General features: G+C 28.9%; 1 protein-coding gene across 1 annotated transcript in view; it reads right to left on the bottom strand.

Moving 5' to 3' along the window:
• Neurl4 (neuralized E3 ubiquitin protein ligase 4) overlaps positions 1–14,249 on the bottom strand; it is a 46,487-nt gene extending 32,238 nt beyond the window's left edge. The window contains exons 1-8 of the mRNA XM_067271540.1: positions 13,962–14,249; positions 11,086–11,434; positions 10,799–11,013; positions 10,544–10,655; positions 10,328–10,434; positions 5,700–5,928; positions 5,512–5,608; positions 5,164–5,431 (exon numbers count right to left, since the gene is read on the bottom strand). Of these exons, the coding sequence (XP_067127641.1) occupies positions 5,164–5,431; positions 5,512–5,608; positions 5,700–5,928; positions 10,328–10,434; positions 10,544–10,655; positions 10,799–11,013; positions 11,086–11,434; positions 13,962–14,129 (1,545 nt within the window). The 5' untranslated portion in view covers positions 14,130–14,249. The remainder of the gene's footprint in view (positions 1–5,163; positions 5,432–5,511; positions 5,609–5,699; positions 5,929–10,327; positions 10,435–10,543; positions 10,656–10,798; positions 11,014–11,085; positions 11,435–13,961) is intronic.
• Positions 14,250–14,552: the final 303 nt, after the last annotated feature.

The following is a 14,552-nucleotide window of genomic DNA, read 5'->3' as shown; positions in this document are numbered from 1 at the left end:
AACATGCATAATTGGAAGGAGTTTGCCAATTTTCAAGATCACAACTTGAATAATAAATGAATGAGTGGTAGCCACTTACTGCATCATAGCCATTACTTGATAAACACCTTGATATTTGAATATGCAACCAGAATGTGTCTCTAGTATGATGCCACTTTGGTCCATATTGAGTTCCTGTACACCAGGATCATAACTGCAGTATTCAATCATATCATGAACAAATTCAATTGCATCATTTTCAATTTGTTCCTGATTTTCAACAAGAGAGAAAATATGGAACTTTTTCTTGAAAGCATGAATCCAACCACAAGATACCTTGAAAGTGTCTGGGTTCACAGTTTTAGCCCAAATTTGCAATGATGCCATGTTTTCTTGTGTTATTGAATTGCTTGTACTGTGAAATATATTCACATTTGTGCCTGAAATTTTCTCCAGGGCATTGACTGTTTTCTCCATTTTGAACAGTTGAGTAGCCAACTTTGTTAATCCATGAAACTTTTGTTTCATTAATTGTTCCAAATGGAGTGCTTGGATTTTCAATCATGCAATAAGAAACAATTTCATGTATCTTGTTAAGTGAAATAAAACTTCATCATCTTCATCTTTTAAAGTTTGTTATACTCTTTGCTATTTTTGCTCATTTGAATAACACAATCACAATTTTTTCAAAAACTTCATAATTTACCGTTGTTATAATCTGAGATTCAGCTTCTGATTTATTAATTTCAAAACTTTAACAGTGTTATTAAACGACATTTTTAATAAAAACAATAAACACACTGACTATGAAGAAAAGAAAAATAAAAGAATCAATGTTTGAAGCATTCAAGTTTTATTTTTGGAACAGATGACTTTCAATGCTTTTTTCTTCTGCCCACATTGGAGTCAAAAATTATCTTTCTTATTATTTATTAATAAATAAATAAATACATACAGTACAGTGGGTGATCGGTTAATGAACAAATCGGATAATGAACACTTTCTCAAAAGATTTTTATGTTCAGACAACGAACACATGTTTGGATAAAGAACGCCTCACACAACAAACACAAGAAGTGACATAAAATAATAAATACCAATTGGTCTTCCCTTCCTTGTCTTCAGGAAACAATTTTAAATTTTTTGGAGCGCGGGAGACATCGGCATCGATGCTCAATCCAGTACATACTGATCGGACAGTATTCCTCTTAACTTTGAAACTCTCCCTTATACTTCCAGCCTTTTATTTTTCTGACAGAAACAATTCTTTTGTAGTATTCACAAGACTGTCGAGTGGGCACTCATTAAGTTTTGCGTCGGATTTTATTTTCAAAAGGTGAGAGTATAATAGCTAAGGTAGAGAGTGGGCAGAAGACGTCTGATGTTGCTGGGCAGTATGGTTTGAACAGGTCTACAGCAGGCTGCAGTTCAATCTTATCTAAGAAAGATACTGTATAATCAAAAAGACTCAAGCAGCTTAAGGGGTAACAAAAATTGCATCTGAGAAATAAAGAACATTGAAGAGCTCATAATGGAATCTGAAACTGATCTGAAGACAGAAGAATGCCAAAAATTCTTGAATGAAGAACACCAAGAAACTCGGCCAGATATGTTTTCTTCTGAAGAAAAGGATTAATGCCGATATCTGCTTTTAAACATCTTTCAAAGAAGTGGGAGGATGTCAGAACAACGGTCTTAGAATGACATCCAAACCAGGTTGAGATTAATAGGCTTGAGGATCTCTACAATTACAATGCTATTAATTACTTCTGAAAAATCTGAAGAGAAAAAAGCAATTGACATTAAACAGATTTTTTAACCCCCACAAATGGAAAAAACATGATTAATAAAAATGTAAGACTGTGTATGTATGTATTTTTATTATTACATATAAATAAACATAGTAAGAAAGTATATATTTTTTATTTTTGGAGGTCTCCAGAACAAATTAATCAAATTCCCATAAACACCTATAGTAAATTGATAATCGGTTAACGAACAATTCAGATAGCAAACAAAGTCTTGGAATGGATTATATTCGTTGACCAATAACCCACTGTAGTGGCATTAATTCTGGACACTTTTAGTAGACTTTGTAAATTTAATTTATACTCAAAAATTTTGTATGACATTTAATATTTTAATCAAAGAATAATGTATTACACTATTTTCTGCTTAGTATGACATCATAATTTTGGAAAACTTTAGTAAAATTATTTAGTAAAACAACAGTTTTACAAGAATGCTTTATTTATAATATTTCATATGAAATACATTCCATGAAGTAAAACAGTTCATTTTTAATATTTTGTTGGATACTCTTTTTCTTTTATCACTGCCTCAATTCTTTTATGCATTAAATCCACAGACACCTGAGATCTTCTGGTGTGATTACCCTGAATCAAGTTTGATGATGGCTTCTATCAACTCTGTTTTGTTACTGCAATTTCAGCTTGACAACAACACTTTCCACCTGGACCACAGATTTTCTATTGGATTTAGATCAGGACTATTTCCTGGCCAATTCAAGATAGTAATATTTTGGTCCCTAAACCACTTTAGACAACTTCTGGCTGTATGACATGGTGCTCCATCCTGCTGAAAGATGCATTGCTGATGGTTGCCTTCAAACAAATTTCCAAAGGTGGAGAGTAGTTTTGCTTCCAACACTGCTTCCTGGTATTTTTTTTGTGTCAATGCTGCCATTTATGACAGCAAGATGTTCAATACCATGTCTAGCCATGCATGCCCACACCATTACATCCACAGGATGCTTCATGATGGACATAGTGCACTCAGGCAAAAAGTCTTCACTGGCTCCACATCAAACAAACTTCACTCCATCATTCCAAAGATACAAATTTTTGTCTCGTCACTCCAAATAATCTTGCCCCAGTTTTCATGTGTCCACTCCTTGTATGCCAATCAATACATTTCTGCCTCTGTTTTTTGTTGAGATATGGCTTCTTTCTTGGTGTCCTTGCTCACAGATCATTGTCACACAATTTTTTCCTAATGGTTGTGGGTTCTGTCAGCAATTTGCATGCCAGATGTCTTCAGGATATTGTTTGTCTTTTAATGATCTGTGACAGTCTTGCAGGGACAGACGACAGATTCTGCACACATAATACACAGTTATTTTTGGTTTTCCGCCTGTTCTTGTGGATGTTTTTGTTGATCTAGTCTCACAAAAGCATTTGCAAACTTTTCTCATACCTGATTTTGTAGCCCCACTACCCAACTGTATTGATATTTCTTCATATGTGTAGCATTCCCCACAAAAGATAATTGCTTTGCTTCTCTTTTGCTGGAGACCAATCAACACATTTTGTTCTGTTAGGAGCCTTAATTTAAGTTTTTCACATCTACATCACTCAAAAATAATAGCAGACTAAAATTGACAAAACTGTCAGATATGATTGCTCAAACTCTCCAGATTGGATGCTGATACGTACCTATGCATCGCCCTGTGATTAGTTGAAATAAACATGTAATTTTCAATATTGCTATTGCCACTGCTCAAGAAGATAATTCAGAAATTCTTGTGTAAAAAAAATTATTACTCCTTTTAACTTGTTAAACTTGTTATATATTGAATAAAGATATCTTAAATATATGATAAAAATGATAATTTAAATATCAAAAATGCATTTTTCTGACAATACAAATAAAAAATGTCATAAATTAATACCAATTTAAAAGTGTCCAGAATTAATGCCTCTACTGTATATTAAATAATACAATATTATTATTTTGTGTTATTTTACATTAACTTTTTACAACATTCAGTAACTTATAGATTCTTGTAATTACCCCTTCTGCCAATAGAAACATCCTCCACAACTGAAACCATAACATCTGTTATGTCATCAGCTGATCTGTAAAATAAATAACATATAAAAATTGTGAAAATGAGAGTCAGCCCAAATGAGTCCTACATATCAGTTCTTTAAGAAATATTCTTCATGTCAAATTTTATCTTGTGCCATTCTGGATTAATTTCAAGCCATAAAAATAAGGCATTAAAAGCTAATACATCAACAACATTGTAAAAAAAATTATCAGTAATTGTTTTGTTTGTCTTCTGCAAATGTTAAAATAAATTTATCTAATAAATCAACAGCACCTTTGGTTTTATTACTATCCAAGATCATAATAGGCTACTATAATTTAAAGAGCATCATAGTGCATTGTAGTCAAGAGTATTACAGTTTTATTCAGGACATATACGTGGTACGATCCAAAAGTTTGGGGACTGCAGCAATCTATGACAACAAAAGCATGTATTTGAAGTTACAGTGTATGAAATGGATTCTACCAAACCACCTCTACGTGTCAAGGTTAATTTCACCCATGTCATGTGATTAAACCGCAAGCGCTGCTGTTTTTTTCCAGAGATAGTTACCTTTGTTCTGCGACGTAATAAAAGTGGAGTTTCAAGAACAACCTCCGACATTTCGACTTCGCCATGGTAAAATCACCGTACACCTTTCTTAGTCAATTTTAAAGTCTTTCTTAGCAATTTCAATTGAGTTGCTTGAAATAAAATTTCAAGCAACTCAATCCAGTGATCATCATACAATCTCATTTTTCTGACTGGATATCTTTATTATAATTGTTTTTTATGGGGTTGAAGAAATAACAAAAACTTGATTTTATAGTAGTAACCATTGAAATTGAACCATTCATTAAATCCAATAAAAATGTGTATATATTTTTAAATTAAACTATCATTTTACTGTAGATCTTAAAGAAATCATAAAGATTTCATCATTCATAGCATCATAAACATGAAAACACCTTTCATTTGCTTATGTAGGCTACTCATTTCCATACCTTCATCTCCAAGAGAATTCCCTTTTGTTTATTCACTATTTGCAAATATATTGATGCAAATAAATCATGATGGCAATGCTAATAAAATATTCAGTCAATAATATAATTGAGTCTGAAACTAACTACATGCTTTTTACATTCCAGCATTAATCAAATTTTCATATAATAGAGATGATAAAAATCATTTATTTACATTTTCATTTGAATTCATTCATGCTCCAAATTCTTATCAAACTCTGATTTTTGTCATCTAGTGACATTCATAAAGCAACTTTTTTAATCAACATTACCTTTCAATAGATAATGTAGATTTAAAATGTGTTATAAAAATATAAATTTATTACTCACCTTTAATCGATCCAAATTATGGCCATAATCATCAATGATATTTGTACCATTGTACATGATACCATTTCCAGTCATCATCCACGTTCCTGAACGAATATTTGTCATAGTAGAGGGAAACTCTAACTCATTTGGGGAGTGAGTTGTTACACCAATTTCAATAGAACCTGCCCATTTCACTACTAATTTTTCAATAACTACTTCAAACATCTCTCCCTTTTTTAAAGGTCTTGATGTGAGAATGACTGCATTGTTAAAATCTTCAAGAGCACTAAATTAAAAATAATTGAAATTTAATTCAAAATTAATTCTAACAAATAAAAAAAAATCAATTTATTAGATCTTGCTTACTTAGGTCGATGAGCTGTTCTACCATTATTGATTACTGCTGCATGTTCACCACATTTAGTATGAAAAGTTAATTTATTTGGATCTGCAGTCAAACCATCTAAAAATAAATGAAAATCTTATTCTTAGTAAACAATTATCTTCAATTAAATTATGCATACTTTTTTAACGCTTTAAATTTATTTTCATACCTGTCGTACATTCATTCAAAGTTTCAACAACTGACACAGAATCATTTGATTGATCTGGAGATGATGCATCAGAATCAACAATTGTAACTTTCACAGTCATGCCATACAGATCAACAACTCCGTGAACAACAGGTGGTACATTATCAGCAGCTATACCTTGATCTAATCCATTGATATAATAATGAAGATTTCCATTTGATTTACGAATTAAACCTATCCTATCTCCTTCCTAAAATAAAAATAATTAACTTCCATTCCAGTTTTTCTTCTGTTTGTTTAATATATGATGATACATTCAAATATATTTATTTGAGGAAAAAATACATATTTTATAATTCATTATTGCTTGCATTTTTACATATTTCAAGAGATTTTACAAAATGGAGTTCCAACAGCAATTGGAAAACTGAAATAATTCACCAATAACATGACAATCAAAGAGCTTTAATTGAATTCTAGCAAGATTTAATTCAAAATAAAACTTTTGGACTAATGTTTTCAATCTACAATGTAGATCTGCAAAAGCATTCCATCATCAAATATACAAACCTGAAGATCTCCATTTATAGAGTGAAAATGTTTTCCAAAAGTTTTATTTCAAATTATATCTTGCTGGAACTCAATTAAGACTCTTTGATAGATATACAGTCAAACCTGTTTTTATGCGGTGGATAGGGACCGCATAAAAAAAAACGCATAAAAAAAATTGCGCGAAACTTCACAAGTGGCTATAAAAAATAGTTTTCGCAACACAATTTAAAAAATATTTTTTTATGCGGTCAATAGGGACCGCATAAAAAAAGTCTCACATAGAAAATAACTCAAAACCGTACAAAATAGAATTTATTGACAACAGATGTCAGCACTTGACTGCATCGTCTCGTCTATCGTCTGTTTTACATATTTTTGTCCAGGTGGTGTTTTGTTGACTTAAAAAATAAATTATTTCATTTTTCGCATATTCATGCAATAATATTACTATAATAAGTTCATTTATGCTATAATAAGTTTATTTAGCTATAATAAGTCAACGTGAGACACGACAAATCGCACGAGACTAGTCGCCAACTATACCGCACAAAAAAAAATCACATAAAAAAAATCGCACAAAAAAAGACCGCATAAAAACAGGTTTGACTGTATTTATTTATTTTATAAAATTAAATGTATTTGAATTCTTTGGAATATCCAAAGAACCTCCAAAAAATATTTAAGAATCCCAGATGGTGCTCTAAACTCACAAAATTAAATACTTTTATTTCATATTTTAATATTCAAAAGAAAACTTAAAAAGTTTTCTAATATAAAATTATCATCTTATATATATATATAATTATATACTGAATATAAAGCATAAAATCAGTATAGATTAAAATAGATAGTTTTATCTAAAACTTACAATTTAACTAAGAAATTCTGCTAAGAAGTATTTTTGAATCCAGATTCCACACTATCTTAGGAAATATTTTCAGCATTTACAGTCTATTGTAGAATCTTTAAATCTAAATCTAGTTCTTAATAATGTATCGATTTTCAAAAAGATCAAACAGAAAAACATAACATCAACTACTGTATGCAACACAAATTGCGTGTGTCACATAGACTCTTTTCCATGTGATATGCACACAGAAAAGACTGAAAAGAAAATGGGACAATTTAAATCAGTAATATAAATGTAGAAATATAACTCATTATTCTATAACAACACATAATTATTGACACTGAATATTTGAAAACAAACTATTTGTTTATTTTAAGAAATCAATCTTACACATTTCTAATGAATTCTAAAACATTTTCTTTTCATTCTTTCTTTCTTATCTCATATAATCAGGAAAACAACATTAATAACATGAAAGCTGTTACGAGTGAGTGTGTGTTTGTGTTAATTTCTTATAACTCATGCAATTTTCTTCCAATCCAGATGAAATTTTGCTTATATTTGTTTTATGTTCTGATAGAAAGAATAGGCTACTTATTTAACAGAAATATTAGTTATAGAATAAACATTTTATCAATTTCAGATCAGTGATTGCACTTACATTGCAGTGACATCAGTAACCTCATTTAGTTCATGCTTGACGACAGAATTTCTCTTAAGTTAAATTTTAAAATATTTTGGCAAATGGCAAATTTTAAACTTACTGCATTAAATTTAAAATATACACTTTAAAAAAGATAGCCACATTGTGTCACTTCTATAACAAATTTTTTAAAAAATCTTTCCATAGTGACCACCTAATGTTCCAATCAGAAGTAACAAGCTAACAAGCCCATTATTTAGAAAGTGTTATTGCTCATCTAACTAATGTACTGTACATACAATTCAACTTTGCTTTATCAACATGGAATTTAAAATGATTCATTATTTTGTCAAAAAAATATATACATACAGTTTAACCCGATTATAACGTCATCAGATATAACGTCAAATTTTTATCGGTCCCACGATTTTACTATACTAGATAATGTTAAAAAACCCACTTGTAATGACATAAAACCCTGTTTTAACGTCATATTTGAAGCACTCCCAAATTTTATTTAACAAAAAAAAAAATACTACATGTTCAGTCCTAGGGTCAGGGTTCACTTTCCTAGAACGACTGTGGGTGGTGCTCTTTCCACTTGACTTTGGTGGGGTGAAATTCGCCACTTTTAAATGACGTGACGATCGGTTATTACAAGCTCATTTTTAAATTACTTTATGCTAAATTGTTAAATATTCTATTATTTTTAATATAACATATTATATCAAATAGTTTATAAAGAAATAATTGAATTATTTTTAATTGGCATACATTAATTTAACCTTTTGTTGCCTTTTGATTCAACATTATTCTCAAAACTGGAAGTTCCGCTATTATTGAAACTTAAGACGAATAGAAATTTCTTATATGTAATTTTTAAAATTTTTAATTACATCGACGTAAATAAAGTTTACATCGATGTTTGCATTTTTATACATATGATAATAAATTATTACTACCATAATAGATACAGTATACTGTATTACCATTAAGAAATAATCTTACAGTAAAACATACGATGTAAAATTAGAATGGAGTTTATAATAGATTCTTAAACACACTTAATACGTTTTATCAGACTGAAATTATGACCCCGCAGATAACAACACTCGGTTATAACATCAAAAAATTGCCGGTCCCATGGATGACATTATAAATGAGTTAAACTGTATATATGTCTAGGGGAAAGCATATGAGTCAACTCTATGTTGCTTTATCCTGATCAAGAAACTAAACAATATTAAGGTGTCTATTACTAAAAGAAAACAGCAAGGAAACCTTTTAAAAGACAGCAGAGTGTATACTCAGAAAGTAGTGTATAAAGTTTTGTATGGAAAGATTTTAATATCTTTTTAATATAAAGGCCATCATCTATTTATGTGTGTGTATGTGAACTCTCTGTAACTTCTACTATTTTTGTCCACTCAAGGTGAAATTTTGTTTTGTTGCTACAACAGATGTTACAACAGATAGTAAAAACTATTTAATTTGTAGAAATATTAGCAATTCTTCTTGAATTTCTTGAAATCTCTACCCCTCTCAATTCTTCAATCTCTACTTTCTCATAAAAACTATTATGTCATGCTTGATGAGGAAATTTCTAGTTAGCAATAATGTGTTAAATTTCACAACTTTTGTAATTAAATTACATACCTATATGGAAATCATTCTCAGCACAGAATAGCAAATTCACCAAAACTTTATTTGCTGAGAAAAATATATCTATGTTAAGTAAAGACAGCTGTTAAAGCCATATTAATTAAAACTTCTGTCATGTATATAAAGGGTTGTAATTAATTTTGCATGTTAATCAAATCCTGCATTAAGCAAGGCATACATGTATTGGAGGATATGAAGTAATATTGCATATGTGGTGTAATAGCTGCAACACATCCTCTCAAAAACTAAAAGGCTGCCCACCAAAGGGTTAAATGTACATAAAAATGTAACAAAATTCAATCTCATAACAGATATTAAAATGCACAAGCCTTGCTGCCTATTAAGATCCAACTAGTTTCAATAAACATCTATTAATCCAATTTTTAAGGCCAAATGATCTGCCAAGAGATGGCACATAACACCTACCTTTAGGCAAAAGCGCTGAATAATTAATTATTAAATAGTAGCCAATTTATTGCCCAATATAATCCAGCAGATTGTTTGGCCTGAATTTCAATAATACAATATATATGTAGCCATGTACTAATTTTATTTCTAAATATTCTATCATAAAATATAATTGCAAAACTTTTAACATATATAAAAAAATTAACAAAAAAAAAAGTCTGTCTTTTCAGAAGTTCACAGTTTACTTATTTAATGTTTCTGAAACAACCTGACTCTCCAGAAATACATTCATTCTTTTTTGAACTGAATATATGATGACAATGGAGCCAAGTTGCTTTGGAAACATCAAATATATAAAATTCAGACTTCTTAAAAATGTTTCTTTATTATTTCAGATGAGAATACATGTATTATTTGGTGAAGTCTTAAAATCATTTAATACTTATAAAGCAATTTATTTAACAAGCTTCAGTTAAAAATATATGTATGTACTATTATTAAGAAATTAATTTTCATAGAAGAAAACACACTCACGTGTAACTCATCCAAATTAAATTCACCATATTCCCTTCTGCTTCCTTTTCCATTAATTAAAATCCCACAACCACTCATCATGATAGTACCTGAAGAATGGTTGAATACTATAGAATGATGAAAGTGAATTACATTATGTAATATGTAAATTTGTTTTTAAAAAATATACTAATTTTCATTTATAAAATTGATTTAAAAAAATTAAACTACAATTACCAGATCTCATATTGGTCATAGTAGCTGGAAAATCTAGATTATCAGGGTTGTGTGTAGTAATTCCCATTTCAATTGATCCAGACCATTTATTAACTAACTCATCAATTTGAATCTATAAATTATAAGATTATATTTATGTTAGAAGTTATAATTTAATTTTACAAATGCGAATGTTTATATAATTTTATTAAGATAAATGTAATGTGTAATAATAACAACTATAATAAAAATATTTAAAAAAATAAATAAATTTACCTCAAATAATTCGTTATCTATTAAAGGTCTGTGTGTCATCACTACTCCATTATTAAATTCGTCAACTGGCCTCTTTCTTTCTGCTGTTCGATTACTATTTGACAATTTAATCATAGAACCACAACGTTCGTGAAATTTAAGTTTATCTGAATTCAAATTTCCTTGAGCATATGCAGCTGCTATATTTTCATTACTTCTTTCATTGGCTAAAATATCTACAGAATAATTATACATTTCATAATCTAATATTAATTTTACACAAATCTATTCAATTTATTTATACTTACGTGCTTCTCGACTACTCAACACTGACACCTGGGCACATTTTCCATACATGTCAACTACAGCATACACTCTTGGATTAATATTTCCAGCTGCTATCCCTTGATCGATTCCGTTTACAAAAAAATGAAGTTCCCCGTTACTTGTTCTCATCACACCAACACGATCACCCTCTCCCAATTTATCTAAATCTTCACCATATTCTTCAACTAGTGATCTTCCATCCTGAAGAACAGATGTTCCTGACATTACCCAAGAACTCTCTCTCAAGTTTGTTGCACTGGATGGGAAATCCAAAGCATTTGGATCAAGAGACGTAACACCTATTTCTATAGAACCACTCCAAGTTGGAACCTATAAATTAAAGAAAATTGTTTTAATTATGCTACCTCACATTTAAATTACACAAATAAATTTTAATTTATTAATGTAAATGAAATGTTTAAAAAGCTGTTTATTTGCATACTTTTATAAAATTAAAGTTCATAAATGATATAGATAAGCAAATAAACAAAAAAAATTCTTTAGTAACAACTGCTTAACTTGTGCTTTTAAATATACAGTAGTGAACCGAAAATCGGAATCAATTGGGGACTGGGGTTGTTCTGATTACGGATTATGTACGAATAAATATATTAACCTGTCCGATGTTCAAATTTTTCTCCGTTGCGTGTCGCTTCGTGTTGAATTTTCGTCGATTTTAAGCCTAACAAAAATTTTTATAATAATAATCGAGGCTATCGTATCGTTAAAAATTATTTCTGCATTTTGTACAAACAAAATAAATATATTGAAGAATATAAAAACATGAAAATTATACTTTAGAAGTTAATTTAGTATCAAAAACGTTCGATTCAGCAGTCCGACTGAAAATCATGCCGATTACCGGCGATTCCGATTACCGGGGTTCCGATTTACGAGTCTCTACTGTATATATTTTTAAAATTTTATCTTAATCAAGGAAGACAAATAAACATTTGTTTATTAAAAGTAAAATATTTTTAATACATTATTTTAACAATTTTGAAACAATTCATATTCATCTTTGAAAAATAAAATCATTTAAAATGGTACAAAAATTATTTTAAAAATTATTTTGTATTTGTTAGAGCAGTCATTCTCAACTGGTATGCTGCAACCTACTGGTTGAGAATCATTACTATAGCAAGAAGAATATACAGTTATCAAACAGTATTCTGCAGCATACTGATTTAGAACTAGATTTGAGTAATGTAACATTAGTAACCTAAGCTAACTAGATTAAAACAATCAAACTTAATAGGCTAAGTGTTCATGGCATTAGAACCTAGAACAGATAATTTAATTTCAATTAACAAATACTAAGACACATGACTATCTGTCCAGATTAAGATAAAATTATTTATGTACCAGTACATAGAATATTATTTTAAAAAATTGTTCTCAAAATTCTCATTCACTAGACCAATTTTAACATCAGAAAAAAAATAAAAAAAAAAAAATAAGTCTTTCACCAGTACAGATTCATAGCCTTTATAAAAGTTATGTACAGATCTGTATGATTAGAAGAAATGTTTATGTATATTTAACGATGTATTTGTTGTATTTGTAGCAATTTTTAAGAATCAAAATTCTGAAATGTGAGAACTATTAAATATACATTGTTCTGTCACAAACATCAAATCTCATTGTGAATATGAAGTCTAATAAAATGTAATTAGATTTTCAACAAGGTGATCACAGTTAATAGCTTCATCATAATTTTCTATTGAAATTTGTAATCATAAATTCATATTCCACTATAAGTAATTAATTTCAGCCATAAATAAATAAACAAACAAGTAAGTAAAACAAAAAATATCTTTTAACTTCATCTTTCATGTTAAAAAAGTCAAAGATAAAGATAATTTTTAAAAATATTTTCAGTAATAAATTTTAAATTTGTTATTGTAACTAAATTTTATATTTATTTATTTAACATTAAATTAAAAATTTGATGTAAATATTTTTAAATTCAAGATAATAATATTTATATTTAAATATTATTAAAAAGTGCATGTAACAAGTGCAATGCACTTTATTATAAAATCTAGTTTTTAAAAATAGCACAAAAATCTGATCATGCTTAAAGATATTGTCTGAAATTAATCAAAATGTAAAATTATTGAAGAAAATTATATTTTTTCAAGTGATCAATTCTGTATGACATAATATTGTATCGTGCAATAAGTAACCGAAAGACATTGCACTTATAATCATTTCGACTCACTCAGATTTTTGTAAATATCTTAAAATTTACAATTTTAGTTTTTGTATTTTACATATTTTAAACCTAAACCTTAACTTGATATTTTATTAAACGGGTACATTCGATAATTTAGATTTACATTCCGAAAAATCCGAAGCGCATTTGAAATTATTTTGTTTTAGCAAAAAATACACCGAAGTTTCATTATAAATGTAATTTTATAAACAAGATTTCTTACTTTTTAAATTATCAATGTCAAAATTGATAATTTAAAAGAAAATGTTCATCTTACGACACAACATGCAAGAGATGCAAATTTTGAATAGTAGCATACAATATAAAAAAATTACAATGTTTTTCTATTCCAAAATACAGCATACAATTCAACAAAATCTAAAAAATTCAAAATATTGCATCCTCCAAGTTTCTTAATGCAATATTGAGTCTTTTTTCCTCAAAATTTCTTGTTAAATGTAATTTATAAGCATTAAACAGTATTAAATACATAATTTAGGAGTGCAACAATCTATGATTTTTAAGTTATTAAATTATTATTAATTTTCTATTCAAACATTGTGGTAAGAACTGTTTATAGGTTAAGACGATTTTATTGTGTCAATATGCACGAAGCACGTGTATTCCGATAGAGTTTACCTTTCTATCAATGCGAACTTCAAACAGTTGATTATCTTTTAAAGGTTCATTACTCATAACTAAACCATTATTGAACTCTTGATACGGGTGATGTCTGAGTGCAGTGCGATTTTCGTTGCTTAACAATACCATACTTCCCGTTCTGGGATGAAACGTAAAGTAAGACATTATTCATAAGGATTTTTACTTATATTTAATATTATGATCGACGTTTTCTGACTGATCAAACATCATAACTGGAAAAAAAATCTCCCCTTCTGCACTCCCGTTATTTCAATTTCTAAAGCCGATAGGCACCAGATGGCGCTTCCGACTTTAAATATTATGGAAAGCATTTACTGTGTTTTTCTTACTTCTATTTTAATTTTATTTATTAGTTTTTGAATATTCGAAAACTTTTTGATGTATTATAACTTCTCTTTAGCTCACTTTTAATAATATCTTAATTTGAAAAATTAATGTGTTATTTACATTTTGTCGTTACTTACAGATTCGCCATATAACTGTTTATTTTATTTATCCAAATTTATAATGACTGTTCGACATCTTCAATTGTTTGTCATCTGTTTCGTTGGCACATTCACGCCTTTC

This window comes from Centruroides vittatus, unplaced genomic scaffold (assembly GCF_030686945.1).
Source record: "Centruroides vittatus isolate TY-2023 unplaced genomic scaffold, ASM3068694v2 contig_4, whole genome shotgun sequence".
In the NCBI taxonomy this organism is placed as follows: domain Eukaryota; kingdom Metazoa; phylum Arthropoda; class Arachnida; order Scorpiones; family Buthidae; genus Centruroides; species Centruroides vittatus.
This window is presented reverse-complemented; position numbering and strand designations above follow the sequence as displayed.